General features: G+C 44.5%; 1 protein-coding gene across 2 annotated transcripts in view; it reads left to right on the top strand.

Annotated features, from left to right (window-relative positions):
• LOC139051645 (sporozoite surface protein 2-like) overlaps window positions 1–13,304 on the top strand; it is a 49,056-nt gene extending 35,752 nt beyond the window's left edge. The window contains exons 4-5 of one of the 2 annotated variants that reach the window (XM_070528588.1): window positions 10,532–10,639; window positions 13,173–13,304. In XM_070528588.1, coding sequence (XP_070384689.1) covers window positions 10,532–10,639; window positions 13,173–13,180 — 116 coding nt within the window. In that variant the 3' untranslated portion in view covers window positions 13,181–13,304. The remainder of the gene's footprint in view (window positions 1–10,531; window positions 10,640–13,172) is intronic. The other variant, XM_070528589.1, reaches the window with a different exon arrangement.
• The last annotated feature ends 4,873 nt before the right edge of the window (window positions 13,305–18,177 follow it).

Raw genomic sequence — 18,177 nt, 5'->3', positions numbered from 1 at the left:
TTGTAAAGCACTTTCAGAAACCACCGATCGAGTTGTTTCCTTTACAATACGTCTCACGTAGTCCTTTTTTCCCTGTTTCAATGAAAGCCCGCGAAATATGAAAAAAGCCACGTGACGGAGCATTTGCGCAGTGGTATTGTGCTGCTCTCAAGCGTGCGTTCGGTGAACAAGGTCGGTTGCATCGTGACTGGCGACGGTGAAGCGACAGGGCGTTCTTTATCTCATCGGCAGCGCTCGGCCAGCAGCATGCATTTTCGCCTTCAGCTGACGGGAGCCGACCTTGTTCACCAAACGCACGCTTGAGAGTAGCACGATACAGCACGAGCAGCAGTGATCCTCAGCCAATAATTAAGAGGTTGGGTAATTAAACTTAATTAATTTGTGAGTTATGAGGAAAACAAAAAAAAATGTCTGAGTTACTATAGGCTATTGCAAATAGCATGCGTTCGGTTCAATTCGCTTCCGACGCGTCTTTCATTTTTAAATTCCTGGCTCAAGTTCTGTGGGACAACTTGTATATCTACTTAGAGGCTTTCGTTGCCGGGTTGTATATCTTTTGTAATTCGAGGGGCAAAATGCAGGCCGGTCCTTGTTTGAGCATTTCGCGAAAGCGAGGCATATAACATATTCATGTATTATCAATATATGATATCTTGACCACTTGCACACGAAAGGTGGCCAGCGTTGATTAATTTACTAGTTCATTAATTTTTAACATCCATAGGTGGGCAACTACCCTTGTCGCTTGCTTTCCTCCCTCGCCTTCCCGACGCAAGTACCGTCCTCGCCTCACCCTCACGTTGAAAATTTTCACCGCCAGCCCCTCACACTCATCCTCAACTATAAAACTATCCACCTTTGCTCACCCTCACGTTGAAAGGGCTACCATCCTTCTTTTCCGTTTTCTACAATTTCAGATAAACCATTTGCTCTATACCCGCGAGCTTAGTTTGAAACACTTATTGTGTGGTGTCATTCGTATTGTTAAAGCGTATCATGCCGCTTTGCTTTTACGTGCTTCACCATAGGTGGCCAAATAAGCGGAGCACACTCAGATTCACTCACAAATTATATTTTTTGCTTTGAGCTCACTCGGACTCAAACTCACCAAAATACTACTCAGCCGGAATCACTCGGACTCACTCAGTCAGACCCAGAAAGGTCTTCTTGGCCCACAGATCTCAAAAACTCGGACTTTCTCTTGAACACATCAATGACATAAACACCTTCATACCAGGCTAACCTATAGGGCATGCGGAGTAGTTACAAGCGCTAATAATTTAGAAACGCATATGCACCAGAGTCGTTACCATACAAGAAATTTCTTTATTTCTTGTTGATCACAATATCTTCTAAGAACCAAATAAGTATGGCGCTCAATCTTGGCAGTGCTGGATTAATTTCGCCTAAAGATAAAATATGCAAAAGCGTTCTTTAACGGATGCGCAAATGTTTATTTTTTTTGTGCATGCGTGAGTGCGTGTGGTGCGCACACGCTTTCTTTTTCAATTGCGCATGCGAATTTTTGTCAGTTCAGGATAGATCACAGTCCCTTCTAGCACTGCACTAAATGAAGCCTTGCCTCGTAAACAAATGCTTTCCCTGCTAAAGTTGTGCGCCAAGGAGCTCGACTGTACGTAATGCCACTTGACCACGATTTACTATAGAACCGCAGGAGGTCCAGCTCGTTGTAATGCTTTTTGAGGTGTCGGACGTACACAGTGTAGGCGCTGAGAATTTGTGAACTCCTGTTTGGTCCACAAAATCAGCCGTAGTTTTGCCTATGACAATATACATGTGCCGTAACTGCAGATGCGCAATTCCAACAGTGACCCTGCTGACAACCACATTTTCTGTCATTTGCGCCGAACGCGAGCATTAAACACAGAGACTGGAAAAGATCTAGGAGGCAGCGTCACGTGATGATCTTAAAGCATAGTCATGAATCTATTTTTAAAAAGGCTAATGGGAAATAGGCCCTCACCCACGTGATGCGAAAGCAAAAATTTTTATCCGCTGAGTGCCTGGAATGGAGAGCACGCGAACAGGTCGCCACTAAAGCCTACCACGTACCATACGTGGTATAAAGGTTATAAAGAGAGATAAGGTGCATCTCACTCTCGCTTTTGAATCTACTCACGGAACACTGCGAAGAACAACTAAAAAGTTTTAGCCACTGACTTCAGAACACAGCTCTGATACCGGATAAGATGAAAGATTTAGAAAATTAGTACGAAATACAATGTAGAAAATTGGTTCAAAAACAGAGGAATAAAGCGAACTGCAATAAAAAAATAACCTTACATTCAAGCAGCCACCTCACGTCAACAAGAGGGAGCTCGAATTCAGAAATACTAGACGCGGCTGAAGTTTCCACAAAATTAAATAAGTCTAATGTTGTAGATATTTCAAAAACATTAGGTATGGAAGAAATTGGCGTAAACAGCAAGGGCCTAAACTTTTGTCACACCAACAACGCAATAAATGAATTCGAGCTTCACAAGGACCTTTGGGAATTTTCCCGACGAATGCGTATAAGACGTTTTTTCGCAGACACAAACGTACCATACACCGGGAAGACACCACTTTAAGCCCAATCAACTTGGAATTCCGAACCAGAACAAACCGTAGAACTCGACCTATATCTTAAAACTGTCACTAAAGAAATTATAAGTGAATTCAAGACAGGTAAGCGACCTAAAAACATAACTTCATCAAAGAGTCGTTTCATTTCAAATCTTAGTAGCCGAAACGACATTGTCATCAAGGAAGTAGATAAGGGTGGAAGTACAGTTATTTGGCCAGTACAGTTATTAAGTACAGTTATTTGGATAAGTACAAGCGCGAGGCTTTCATACAGCTAAACAACCCTGAACATTACGGTAAGCTAGACGATGATCCGACTTTACCATATGCACATTGAGAATTACCAACAAGCTGAAATTTCTCTGGCTGATGAATTGATAACGCCGTGAGATTTCAGATTTTTTTTAACCAAGCAACCAAGCTGCAGAGTGATTCTACCTGCTTCCCAAAAATCATAAAATTCCACTCACTCAACTATACACCACTAATATCCCAGGGCATCCGATAGTATCAAGCAACAACAACAACCCGACGGAGAGCTCTTCCACATTTCTTGACCACTTCCTTGGTGACTTTCCGAAAATACCTCCGTAATTTGTAGAAAATACCCCACACCTACTGAGAATTATGGAGGACACTAACACTAAAAGCACACTACAGCAAAAAAATATTTCTCACAACACTAGAGGGGGAGCGAGAAACCGCAATTGAGGCGCAGAACCGCGCATTCCCGTGCTTCTTCTTTCTTTATGCACTCGCTTGATATATGCAGTATCATATTGCTCTCCACGCAGTGAATTAGCGATGTTTTTCTAGGTGTTTTGATCCTACATTGATTACCGACATATTACTGTCATTTTTTTCTTCATCTTGATGTTTCTTTTAGTTCATATGTCCACAAACGCTATCAGTTCCCGAAAATCCTCATACTCCAATTTCGTCGATATAATTCGATGAAGAAAATCTAAACTCCAGGCTGTTTACTTCCCGTAAAGGAGTGCGCTCACCAGTGGTGATCAGTTAAAAAGAAAAAAAATCTTGGAGTGGCATCAAAAAGCAGCCGTCAATCCTCCCACTCTATTTGTCACTGTCGGTGGCTACAGCATTGAATAGGTTAAGCTGCAGCTAGCATCAGTAGCCATTTCTGACTTCAGTCAGTTAAAAGTGGACTTAGACTTCCTGCCAGCGCACTTCAAAACTTTAGACTTAAACCCACCACGCATACTGAGTGATTTTCCTTTGCTTCAGCAATATAAATCCCATTTTCCTCATTTACACATCATCACCGCACCCTCCCTCGCCCTCACCTCACAACGTCTGCCCTACTGCATCTCACCCTCACCAATCTTCCCGAAGGCGATCCTCGCCTCACCAGGTGAGGGCGGATCAGGGTTAGGAAGGACCTCGTGAGGTTGCCCGTCTGGTAACACCTGCATTTGTGACTATCCATTACGAGCGGGTGAACTTCGGGGAGCCATCGTGTTAAACAGATTTGCAGAAATTTTGTTGGGGGTGTAAAAATTGTTCTAATCGGGTTTCACTCGGAAACGAAGGGCCCTAATTAAACTTTATAGGCCTTATTTGTTAACAACCAGTATAATCTTATATACAGGGTGTCTCCACCATCATTTAAAAAAGCGAGCTTCTAAAAAATGAATTAATTTATGCGAAGAAACCCCCGGGTTTTCTTCGTATCATTCAAATAGCTAATTATAGCAAATTGCCAAATTTCTTACTTACTGCCCTCATTGTGAAGGTGCCAGTTAGGAAGTTGTAGAGAATCGTATTAAACACCTAAACGGGATTCAGCATGATACACGTGCATATAGTTTCCTGCTGAAAACGAAATGCCGCTATACATAAGCAGCATAGTTTGATCAGTGCTAATCAGAAGAGATCTTGACAAGAAAAGCAGTTTCGATATACCCGGGTCCTAAATCTGCCACCAAATGCGTTGGCCATCTACCTCGTTTTATACCACCATATGCGAGGAAAGCTGTTCCGGGAAAAATAAGTCAGTTCAACGCCAATATATTTCATAAAGCACTTGATGACGGCCGTGTCGAGATTAGCGCTAAATCACTGAAAGTTTTGCTCTATGGGTACGCCTTGATCATTTCCCGCCTTCGATACCGGAATAATTTTAGCAGTTCGTTCCTTATTTATTAGTCGGAAATGAACACGAAACTGGATTTAATATCATTAGAAGTAAGATATGTAAACAAACATAATTCAACTTCACTCTCATTTCCCGGTTTCAAGAGACAAAAATTTGAAAACCTGTGTGTTCTGTAAGTTCGCTGCCGGATAGATATCTATACCAAGTTCGGTATTCAATGGAAACGCGTGATGGGAAAACAAATTTTTTTAACGAATTCTTCATCAGTATCGTTCCGCTAATTTCAAATGCAGCAAACTCCGAACAGAAAGAACGCCACGCATTCTTCGGACGCTACAATCTTCTTGCCGCGCCATAAGTCGTTTCCAAATAGTTTCTTCTGTAGCTGTCTTATGGTACTCTGCATGTCTAAGAAAAAAATTAAAACCTTAGTGCAGACCCTTGGTCTCTTAGGATTCGTGGACATCGTCAGAAAGCCTCTGTTTTTCAGGTGACGTGTGGCGAGATAATTAGAAAAATATAACAGCCAATGATGAACGAGCGAACGCGGAGCGCACTGAGCGGGGGATGAAAAACGGCTGCAGCGAAGAGGGCGCGACGAGGAAGGCGCAGGAGGAGGCTACACTGAAAGCATGACGTGGAAAGCGGAGGAGGAGAGTATGGAGAAAGGGTGAGGATGAAAGCAGAGTGCCGCACGAGACTACAAGATGGCGCTACAGTAGCGTGCGCAGTACCATACCGAGACCATACAGGTTGTCCCACATAACATGGCCCAAAGTTCTTTTTCTTTGTAAATACCTTGGTATATGGATAAACGAAGGTAATAGATATCTGGAAACACAGGAAGAAAAAACAATAACAGAGAAGGGAAAGAGAAATGCAGCCATAGTGAAGCACAGAGCCCTATGGGGATACAATTGGTACGAGGTGCTCCGGGGTATGTGGAAAGGTGTAATGGTCCCAGAACTTACTTTTTGAAAGGCGGTTGTTTGCTTTACATCAGGGGTACAATCAGGCCTCGATGGGAACCAAAGGTCAGTGGGACGCCTCGCATTGGGCGCTCACGGGAAGGCTACGAATGAAGCTGTGCAGGGTGATATGGACTGCACTAATCTTGAAGCGAGGGAAGCTCGCAGTAAAATTGATTATGAAGAACCACTGAGGCATATGGAAGAAAGTAAATGGGCTGGGAGAGTGTTGAGGTATCTGTACAGGAAAAACATTGATCCACAGTGGAGGAAAAGAACTAGGCAGCATACCAGCAAGTATGCAGCCTGTAGGGTGGGCAACACAGCAACGAAGAAGGTCAAGCGGAAAGTCAGAGAGGCTGAAATAATCTCATGGGTGACGGCAATGGAAGAGAAACCTGCCATGAGTAACTACTTAAGAGGAAAAAACGAAATCAGGAAAGAAACAATTTATGATAACTCAAAGGGAAGGTCATTACTTTTCTAAGCGAGATCGGGATACCTCAGAACACGCACCTATAGAGCGAGATATAAGAAGGAAGAAGCATGTGATTGCTGCGGTAAAGCTAGGGAAACGACGGAGTATGTTTTATTAGAATGTGAAGATATCTGCCCAGCGGTCGATTTAGGCACCACTGGGCTCGTTGAAGCCCTTGGGTTCAGCGAGAGCAGGATAAAATAAACAGGTCCGCAATAGAGATTAGTAAAAGGCGATTGGAAGATTGGTGGAAGAAAAGTTATGCAGCAGCAAAAAACGGAGACATAAAAAAGCAAAGTTCGCAATAGGGGATCAGAAAACTTGGCTCTGGGAGTTCATAGTGTTTTTCTCTCTATTTTTTTTCTTTTTAACCTAGGTAGGACATTAACACTTTCGTGACTGCGGGAAAATCGGTAGTTTTAGGGTAGTCTGGTAATTATTTTTTTTCCTGCCACAGGAAATGATTCATGTTGAAGTGTATAATATCAAATTGTAGAAGAAGAAATTATCTTTCCAACGGTATTAATTTCAAACAACATTTTTAATAATAATAGTACGAAAAAATTAAGCAAAACGAAAAAATTGCAACAAAAATGAGAAAGATTGATAAAAACATCAATGCTGCTTTGCACAAAAAAAATATTTAAAAAAATCGAAATATACATTTTCAACAAAAGGGCCATATAAAATCAGCCTGCAAATATTAGCTCTGTATCTACAAAAGTTCTTCAGGTACACAAGAAAACATTAGACCTAGTGTCGTCTATCGTGCCACCGTGCGAAGCAGTTTCTCGATGAAGTGAAAGAGAGGTTAGCTGCACGTTTTGCACATTTGTTTTCTGCGCAACTTTTCTTTTCTCATAGCACAGTTTACACTTTCTATATCTTTCCATTTTTTTGTATTTGATGCTGTTGAACCTAAGGTGCGCTCCGAGAGGCAACAACAGGCGCAACTGGGGGGTCCGCAAAATGTGGCTCATCATATCCCAGCAGCTGGTCGATTAGTTCTAACCTGAAGGCAAACTGGTTGAAGTGCGAACTTCGTGATAATTCTGGGACTTCTGGATGCTGCTGATGATGCTCGTCAAACATCATAAAGCTATTTACTACAGCTATATCGATGCAGTGGAAAAACAGTGTCTTCCACCAACGCACGGACTTCATAAGAATGTTGTAGGATCCGATGAGCTGGTCAGATTTATCCCCTCCAAGCATGCCCGCATTGTATTTCTTGATCAGCACCGGCTTCTTCACGGACAATTCTGTCCTCATATTCCCAACTTTCTTTCTTCGCTTTGTAAAGACGAGTTTATTCGCTGTCTGCGCGGTAGACATATTCACAACCCGGCTGTCTTTCCATTGCAAGTACAAAACATCCTGCTCCCGCAGCCATCGAACTCTGCCTTCTCTTTTCGATTTTCGCCTTCTTTTCCCACTGTGTGCCTTTGAGTTCACTTAGAAAGCCACGCCGATCTTTCCACATTATCCCACATGGAAGTGTCTTGCGCTCCAGTAAATGAACAAACAAAGATGTGGAAGTGTAGGAATTGGCCAACGAAATGATGCAACCCTGATAAAGATAATTTTTGCACAGTCGCGTCACAACATCTAATGCCAAACCTTGCACGCTAGGCTCTTCGCGCTTTCCCGTGTAGACGCTGAACTGAACAGTGTACCCCGTTTCTGAATCTGCCAAAACCCATAATTTGTAACACTTTATCCTTCATGCAATGGCGAATTCAGACCGACCTTTTCATTTTACCGTTTTCTCCCCGACGGAGAGGTTCCGACGCGGTTGAAAAAATAACGTGGAAGAGTCGTTGATGTGCTGAAGCAGAGAGGATATGCGGTGAAGCTTGCCGTGGGATGCGACGGTCGTCTTCCCTGGATCAGACACCCTCAGGAAGGCAAGCAACGCCTTGAACCATTTCCTTGGCATCACTGTAGGCAGAAGAAGCCCGGAGAATAATCTGCATGTGCTCCAGTAACAATGCAAGCATGGGACTTGCACGATTCCCATGTATACGAGAAGTCCGATGAACTTGAGCATCTCCTCTTGAGTGACTTCCTTCCGCGATCTATCTCTCGCTGTACGTGGGCTTCTCGAAAATATGCATCCACGCATACTTATTTGTCTTGTTGCATATATCCCTGATGATTTCGGCGGCGAAAAACAACAAGAAATTGACGACTCTTACAAACCGCCGTGCAGCACTCCGGAGCGCGATTCCAAGGTCCACTCCCGGCGGTCTTCATATACAAAACTCCACTCTCTGCGTGGCCGCAGGCAAGTGGTCCTGTCTGAATGACATTGACACCCTGCAGATAGGAACTGTAACCCTTAGAACACGGCGGAAATCCTTACGATGCGATAACATGGTCCGGGATGAAAGCAAAACTCCCTGGCGGATACCTGTCGATGTTCCACGGCAGTTTGCTGCACTGTCGTCGTCCGTACTGAAGTCCGACGAATCGAAGTCGTCTTACGAGTTTGTGGTGCTGTTATCATCCACAAATTCGAGCCCAGATGCGTCGGGATCCGTCGAAACCCACCGTTTCCATGCAGCGGATGCGCACGACGTAAATGCCATCTCGAAAACAACGAGCGCTCGTCACCCCGACCATGCAGGCGCTTTAAAAATCCCTACACGGTGGAAAAGAGAAACACAAATCTGAACCTGATAAAATAGTCTCTCTTTAACCTGTTCGATGGCGCTAGCTGTCCTAAGCGCTCGGAGAGGCACCAAAATTCGAACTTGTACCATCGAGAACATACTGTCGACGGGAATAGGTGCGGTCACGAAAGTGTTAAGCAGTATAATAGAAAGAGCTTGGTGGCGCAACCCACCGCCCCGCTCCAAAGGGGACGCTCGTAACATCCATCCATCCAGTAGTGCGCCGATGACGTCATTACTAAGGCATGCGGTGAGCGCTGGGAGAGCGCGTCCACCATTACCATACAGGTTGTCCCGCATGACTTGAGGCAAAGTTTTAAAAATGAAAGGCACTCCGGACCCGAGTTGAACCGAATGCATAATGCTTGGCACCGGCCTATAGTTACTCAGGCAATTTTTATTTTCCCCTGAACTATCGGATTAGCTATGTCTAATTAATTACCTTTTTAAGCATTGGCTGCAGGGCCCAGTTGTGATAAGGAAAGTTGTAGAGCACCTTGAGAAACTTCTCAATTGATTGTTTCCAACACGACATGTCTCACGCGGTCCTTTTTTCCACGTTCCAAAGAAAGCCCGCTAAATACAAAAAAATGCCACGTGACGGGGCGCTCGCGCACTGTTATTGTTCTGCTCTCAAGCGTGCGATGGATGAACAAGGTAGGCTGCACCGAGACTGGCCCGCGACAGGGCGTTATGCCTGGTGCGGGTATCTGGGCATGGGGCTCTTATCGCATGAAGGTGCAAATGCATGCTGCGGGCCGAGCGGTGCCGACCTTGTTCATCCATCGCAGGCTTGAGAGAGGCACAATTACAGTGCGCAAGCAACCCGTCACGTGGTATTTTTTTCATATTTCGCGGTCTTTCCTTGGAACGCGTAAAACAAAGACCACGTGAGATATATCGTGTTGGAAACAATTTATCGAGAGGTTTCTGAAGGTGCTCTACAACTTTGCGTATCGCACTTGGGGTCTGCAGCCCATACTTAAAAGGTTGAATAATTAAACGTCACTAATCCGTTAGTTAAGGGGAAAATAAAGAAATAGCCTGTGTAACTCTAGGCCAGTGCCAAACATTATGCATTCGGTTCAACTCGCGTCTGGAGTGCCTTTCATCTTTAACATTTTGGCGCACCCGCCGTGGTTGCTCAGTGGCTATGGTGTCGCGGATCGAATACTTATGGCTACGAAGTCGCGGGATTGAATCCCGGCCATGGCGGCCGCATTTCGATGGGGGCGAAATGCAAAAACACTCGTCTACTTAGATTTAGGTGCACGTTCAAGAACCCCAGGTGGTCGAAATTTCGGGAGTCCTCCACTACGGCGTGCCTCATAATCAGAAAGTGGTTTTGGCACGTAAAACCCCATAACTTAAAAATGTTGGCTCAAGTTATACGGGACAACCTCTATTGGAAACAAATTGCTGACGTGTTCTTCAGACTTCCATCGCATGCGCTAGTTCGCCAGCGCCGCCGCCGCTAGAGAATGCGCTCCGAGCGAGAAACGCGTTCACACTTTCTGAGCAATGAGCGACGCAACCGGTGGAATGCAAAACACCTGAAGAGCTGCGCTCAAATTTCGCATTAGCGAGCATCGTAATCGCCCGTGAATCTGTTTTTTTTTTTGATAAAGATATGAATGAGGAGCACCATGCATTGCAAATCGCCTTATAATAGGCAAACACTACCGGTCTTTTGGTTCCTCTCTAGTATGCACCCCGGACGTATGTAAGAGACTTTGCAATGAAAAGTACAAAGGGAAGAACAACCTGCAATGGACATGCAAGGAGTACTTCTGCATCTGCTCGTGGAAGGCAGGTGAGAAACCCTTTCTGCGTGCAGCTTTATCTGCCGTATCTGCCGTCATCAATCCGCTTTGTTTTCTCATACGAACTGCGCTTTCACTATTCTACGCAATTCTTACAGAGTGCCGCCATCTTAGGAGGTTGACGCTGCCGCTTTATAAATATGTAACAACCAAATGCGCAGTACTAGAGATTCGACTGGTATGCATGGCTGTGCGGGCGCGTTCGGTGTTTCATGGCCATGTTAGTAGGACGTCACTGCGCAAAGGGAACTGAGAGATTGTTCGTGTACCAGTCCAAGATGGCGCGGACTCCAGAAAACGCGGCGGAAAGCGTTTGTACATGTCTGCCGCAGATTAACTGGCTTGACATCGATCGTGTAGAGTTGTCTTGCGACCAAGTGAACACGACTCTTGTAGAAAGGGCCTTCCACGCGGCAGCGTAGCATGCGACTCCACTTGACGTATTTTATTATTTTATTATTATTTTGGCTCTTTTTTTCGCGATCGCCAGTGAACAGTTTCCGACAACAAGCGCTCGTTATTTCATTGGTACACGCAGAAAGTAGAAATTTACCTTGTTTCAAGAAAGTGTAGCACCTGTCTGGTGGTCCTAGCTGGCATATAAAAACAAACCCTGGGCCAGCTATCGTGATGTGATCGCATAAATGGGTGGCTGAGGACTTACGGGAACCACCGAGCTGTCATCGGGCCCTTGCCGCTGTAAATTTAGAGTCCTGCACGTCAGCCGTGCAGCAGTTGGATGGTTGTTGTTGTTGTTGTTGCAGGCGGCCATATTTTTACCTTGCTGGAATAAATTTAAAGCGCATTTTAAAGTCCCGTTTTAAACTTAACAAGCCACAAGTACGTTACCTCGTCTTCCGCCCCACTTTCGCGCGAAAGTGGGACGCGTAGGCAGTCACTGCGCAGATGACTTCGTATCGCAAACAATCACTACACCTGACTACTTTAGCTGTTTCCGCACCTCTTTCGTGCGAAATGCAGAAAAGCGGCGAATACAGACCTGGAGGCTGCATTGTTGTCATTTCTGTTGTATTCTACTTTTAGGGTCGTAACTATATAACAATCCTATGATGAACATGGTAAATTCTAGCGAGAAGTGCAGGGTGACAGCCGGCTCTGGCAGCTCCAAGCAGTTCTTTCTTTTCTTTTCTTTTTATCTTTCCCTTTCTTTTCTTGTCTATCTTTTATTTAATTTGGGAACTTGACGATTAATTCAGGTACTTCCTTAGCGCAATGCTTATTCGGCATCCTCGCCCGTTTGCGGGAGCGCATCCTAAGCGAATCGTTCTGTTAGCTTAGCCGTATAAGCGGCTTTACGAATTCTGATGTCTCACCATCACGAACCTGAATATGCTCAGCGGCCGCCACAGCCAGCGGATGGGTATACAGCTGCCGCTTGTTTGCACCCTTGCAGCGTTTTTTTATGGGTTCAATTTCATGCTTTAGAGTCGGTAGCCTGGGTAATTGATACTTTCGACGTACCTCAAAGCCTGCGCGCGCAGATGTGCATACATGCATGCGTGCCAGTCGTGCAAGAAAGCCCTCTTCGGAGCTGGCTTTCCCAGAAAAGGAGACTCTGGTGAGCAGCCCGCTTTCGTATAATCACCGTTCATTTTTAGAGCGACAACATCCTGACCGCAACTGTAATCTCAGAGTGCGCAGTACGCGCCGCGCGCGTGCGGAACGCTAGTCGAAAGTGCAATTGCGATTCTGGGGCATATCGAAAGCAATCGTGAGAGTGCTAATGGGCCGGAGAGTTCTTACAGGCAGGCATGTATATCTAATTTAGGCACTGGACGAATGCGCTGGGCGATGGGGTATCATGCTCATCAACACCTGTTGGCTACATCCTGTCCATTCTGTCAATGGGGATGAGAAAAAAATCTGCGTTTTATTATTATATTTTAAAAAAAGAAAATAATAAAAGAAAAAGGAGGAGGAGGAGGAGCACGTGCACCTTTTGGATGAAAATGTCGTTTGCAGATCGATGGCTCGAGCTGGAATAGAAAAAAAAACGTGGGTACCCGGAATTCACGAAACTTCTCTTACGTAACTGCCGTCCGCGATTTCGCCATCGTCGTGGGTACCGTGATGTTATTTAGCCAGTCGTTATCACTATGATACGAGATAAAAGTTTGCAGCCAATGAGAAAGCACTATTACTAAATTTAGGGTTCGATGAACGTTTGTCTGGTCGGGGATGATCACGACGCACTTGAGTAAAAAAACATGGACTCCGACCGGTCAGTGTCCGTGTTACTACACAACTGTGCCACGAACACTTACGTACGAGAAGTTTTGTGAACGTGGTCCTCGGAAGGCGACTTCACTGCAAACGGTGCCAATTCTCTATCAAGGAGCTTTTAAATTTGACTAGCGCTTCTTTCTGACCCTCATGGTCTGTCGAGTGTACGACTAAGGCCCGCATAATGTCAGTTACCACCGTAGCAGGGCAATATCGCCTATAGTTGTCGTTACCAAAGCAATGTCCTCTATATACTTGTTTTTGTTTATTCCTCCCTAGGAGCGTAAATGGATCCACAGGCAAATTACCAAAGAAAATCATCGCAACCACGCTATGAGGCCCATTCCTATAGTAACAAACGAACAAAATTAAGCCAACTAGTTACAATAAATTCACTTGTGACAAAGAAAAGAGTGATTATATGTCTCGTCGATCAGACGCTCGGACGCGTCAAGTCGGTTTTACAAATATTTCATTATTCTTTAACGCATCCTACATGCGTGAGCATCTCGTGGCTAAACTGTACTTTAAGGTTCAGTGACGTGTGTGACAGCCCTGCCTGCCTCCATTAGGAGTGACGGCTGCATCGATGGCAAACAATTCAATGGCGTCCGCAGCTTCTGCGATAATCTGCTTTGGTTCAGAAATAAAATAGTCCACATTTTTTTCCTTTCCTCCATCCCCCAATCCCTGTATTGGGATGCGTAGTCGAAGTTACGTCACAGCAGCCTCTTCATGGAAGGTCCAGCCGACTTCTCGTCTGCCGAGCTGGATCCACGGTCATAGTTACGGCGTCGGCACAAAAGAGCGCATGAACCTCGACACCGACACCGATGGTCATCGTGCACGGCGCCAGTTCGTACGCGCCACGCCACCGGCGACGCTTTCACGAGAAAGCCCCTCCGATGCCGAAGTGGCCCACGAGTTAGAACCGACTGTGGCCGACTCTCGAACAGCAGTTCGAGCTCACATACAATGGTGGCTCTGGAGTGCGTATCTGCCTTGCGAGGTACCTTAATCAGTACCCGCGCGTGCGAACATTTGTATATACGTATATAGAGACAGCTGTGACAAGAGACCCTCTCGAATGAAGCTAGTTTAGCAGGGCTCTTGGAGTAATTATCAGGCATTGCCTTAGATATCAGTGGCCTTAGTGAGGTTATATAGGAAAATATCTGAGGCTTATACAGTGCTTACTAATGGCCACGTCCTCTGCTGGCTGCATGAGTCTTTCAGATAAGATAGAATGCGGAGTCGAAATTGTAATTCATAAGGACATAGCGGGCAACATTGATTAATTCTACAGCATTAACAAAAGGGTGGCAGTCGTCGTAATAAAGCTAAATAGGAGATATAGATTATAGGAAGTACAAGCCTACGCTCCAACGTCCAGTCATAATGAAAAAATAGAACAGTGCTGTGAGGGCATTGAATTATCAATGCGGAATGCGGAAACTCGGCATACTAATTGTAGTCATGGGCGACTACAATGCGAAAGTGCATGGGAAAAAGCAGGCCGGGGAACGGACAATTGGCAACTACGGCATCGACTGCAGGAATAGTAGAGGATAGATGTCGGTAGAATTCGTAGAAAGGAAACGATTCCGCATAATGAATACCTTCTTCCGGAAGCACAATAACAGGAAGTGGACCTGGAAAAGCCCTAACAGCAAAACAAGAAATGGAATAAATTTCATATTTTGTGCCTACTCCTGTATAATGCGTGATGTATAAGTGTTAGGTAGGCTATAGAGGGCAGTGATCATAGGTTAGGGAAGTATAGGATACCGCTCAACTTGGAGAGAGAAAGTGGTACATTAGTCAAGAGGAAACAGTCCAGACCAGACGCAGTTACCATAACTGCAGATGGATTGAGGCTGGTGCTCGCAAACAAATGTGCAGGATTTAGAACAGGAAGGCGAAAACAACATAGAGGTAATGAATAAAATTGTAACTAGAGTGATTTCAGAAGCAGCAATTGAATTGGGTGGTAAAGTGCCAAGGCAACAAGTAGTCAAGCTCTCCCGACGGACGAAGGACCTGATAAGAAACCATAGATCACGAAAGTGTCTAACTCAAGAGGTCAGATAGAATTCGCAGACCTGCAAAAGCTGATAAAGAAGAAGAAAGTGGCATTCGAAATTATAACGTCGGAAAGATTGAGGAAGCAGCACAAAAGGGGGGCACCATGAAATCAGCGAGAAGTAAACTTGGCTTAGGAAAGAGCAAGACGTACGCTGTGAAAGATAAGCAAGGTGATGTCATCAGCAATTTCGATGATCTAGTAAACACAGCACAGGACTTCTATACTGACGTGTACAGTATCCAGAGCGGCTACGCAACACTGATTGGAAGTAATGACGAACAGTGTACAAACGCTCCATGTGTAACTAGAGAAGACATGTCCCGGGGAAAAGTGCACGAGAAGATGGAATAACAGTCGATTAAAAAATATGGAGGGTGTATTTACTTGAACAGCTTGCGATCCTTTGTACACAATGCCTCACGACTTAGACACAATCTCCCCATTGCGATTCACTGCATGCTTTTAAAAATTTGCCCAAGCCTGCAGCCCCCAAGCCTGCAGAGCCCCCAAGCCCCCAAAGCCCCCAAGCCTGCAGAGTGGTGCCAACATACCAAAAATTGAAGAGATAAACTCTTTCCAATTACTGGTATTTAGCAAACCGGCATTTCGTGGTTCAACGTAACCCTGTAGTCCAGAGGCCAGTTCCACCACGGGTACTGTGTCGGAGCTCATATTTCATGTCAGCATTCTTTGTCAAAAAATCACAGTATTTTTTTTTTAGATCTTAACATTAGACAGCCAAATTATATGCAGCAAGACCACAATCTTAATATTTCAGTACTTTTCGTTCTAACGTACATACCCGCGCTGGTCCATATGTTATAAAGTACTGAAAATGTATTCAATGCTTACCCCGAGTCGGCTGTTCTTAATCCTGATGATGACAGGAAACCGAGCCGGATGCCACCAATTCTCAGAAATCCAATCGGGAGCGCGCACAATGTTCTCGCTCACCCTGTGTAACGTACAGTAGCGGTAAGGTGCTACTTGTATAACGTAGGAGAACTAGGTTGTAAAGGCAGAAGTGTTCGGTTGGGTACATGTGCTTAAGCTCATGAAGTTGATTTATTTGCGGTAAGATAAGCTGTCCAAGCTTTCCACTTGCTTTATAAGAAACCTACAGCACCATCAATATGCCGGCTGCTTTTAACTGCAGCAAACAAACTATTAAACCAATACAAGTATTGGTGACATAATTTCATCATTCGAGCGTTCAGATTGGTAACCTCTGGATGCGGAGTAAGTTGAGAAGTTGTGTGCGTAATTAACAAAGCTACGTTAATTAAATGTTCGGTAATTGACCTTAGGTGCTTAATGAAAATGTGCAGCTTAGAGCCCGTCCTCGAGATTAACCGTGTGAAGACGTTTTGATTAAACATGCTTCTGTAAGAGCTATGCGAGAAAACATTTTCCAAGTAAACGCTCTTGGAAAGCGTAACTGACGCTGAAAAATAACGCTTGTGAAGTCGCAGAAAGAGCAGCGCTTCAAGACGGGAAGCAGAAGAGGAACCACACACACACTGCGCTAACAACTTGAAGCGCTGTTCTTTCTGTGATAATAAACCAACTGGCCCGTCAGCCAATCTTGCAAACTTGTAAAGTCAACCTGACCGCACCTAGCCTTTTTGATGCTGTCATCAATAGTATGGCCCCGTAAGTATATTCCCTGGGGCCAGTCTGCCTTCGATTTTTATTCACGCTGTTTTTTCGAAGGCAAACAGCTTAAGGTTTTAATTCCAATATAGCAGCGAACGTGTGCCGCCGAAAGCTTGTTTGGTCGCAGAAGCAATGCGTGACGCAATAATAATGCCGATTTAGCACGTCGCTGGTCAAGACAACGCGCTGGCGCCGAGGGAAGGAAGATAACGAAAGAGAACAGCTTCGTAGCTGCTCACGGAGCCATGCCAATGGTGACGGTGCCATCGTGGCAAAATCTGAGGCGGCGCCATTGACCGCTGAGGCGTGTTTCTACAGCGAAGCTGTTAAGAGGAAGCTTTTGCTCAAGCCCAACTCGAACGCGGCATATTCAAATAAATGTAAAACGCAGAAACGCTTTTCTGAGATAACCCCTGGACCGATTCTGATGGAGTGTGTTGCATTTCAGAGAGAAAAGTAAATTCTAGTGACTGTTGCAAGTGTAATTTTTATTTAGAGCCTAAATTTCGGTAAAAGAATTCTCAAAATTCAAAAGTACCAAAGAATACAAGCTCTGCATCAAAAACAGATATCGCGGTTTTGGCAACAGTATCTATTAGATCATTCAAAGCAGACAAATTGGATATGTAAATTTCTATTTTACGTGAACTTGTTACGTTGTTTACAATAGTTCTGCAAAAGCTGTTTCAGTAAAACTTCATTTGGGCCTAGTTGGTACATAATTCGGAACTTAAGCATACCAGCGCCAGTGTGTGTCGTGTCTTCCTTTTGTGGTTCGTCTTAGGTGCTTGCGCTGTGTGTTTAAGTGCAAAAGCTGTATTTCCATATTACTAATTTCACTAGACTCAAAAGTAAGATACCAGTTTTGTCTGCTTTAGATGTACTATTAGATGGAATTCACAGAATTGGGATATGGTTTTCTCTTGCTGAGTTACATAGTTATAAATTGATAGTTTCGCTTTCTGAAAATTTTTAAAACTTGCCAAATTTTAATTAAAAAAATTGACGACCCAGATCAAAAATTCGATACCAACAGTCACTAGATCTTAAGTTTTTCTTTTAAATGCAACAAAACTCGTCATATATGGTGCAGTGGTTGCCGAGAAAAACGAGTTATCCTTTTATATGCATTTAGATAGGAGAAACCAAGCTAAAGCTTTCTGGTAAGGGCTACTTTCCCCACTATCGTGTCCGCTTGTAGAATAAGGTCCCGAAGATAGTGCAATGCCGGGCTGACAGCGGTGGAAGTGACGCAGGCATAAAGCGCTTATTATACGTGGGCCGATCCCGAAGATATATGTAGTCGAAAGCCGGGCGGACCCCCGGCGGAAGTGCAGTTCACCATTAAGGGGCCCACATGCACAGCTTTGCTGATCATACTTATTCACAGAGTGGAAGGACACTGCATTTTCTTTTTTTTTTCTGAATGTATATTGCTTTTAGAAAGAGATAATGCTATAAATGCAATGTCGTCTGTTCTTGTCTCGTAGATTCATATATGGGTCGAAAGAAACTCTATATCCCATTCATCCGCAAGAATAG

The sequence above is a fragment of the Dermacentor albipictus genome, unplaced genomic scaffold (genome assembly GCF_038994185.2).
Source record: "Dermacentor albipictus isolate Rhodes 1998 colony unplaced genomic scaffold, USDA_Dalb.pri_finalv2 scaffold_13, whole genome shotgun sequence".
NCBI lineage: Eukaryota > Metazoa > Arthropoda > Arachnida > Ixodida > Ixodidae > Dermacentor > Dermacentor albipictus.
This window is presented reverse-complemented; position numbering and strand designations above follow the sequence as displayed.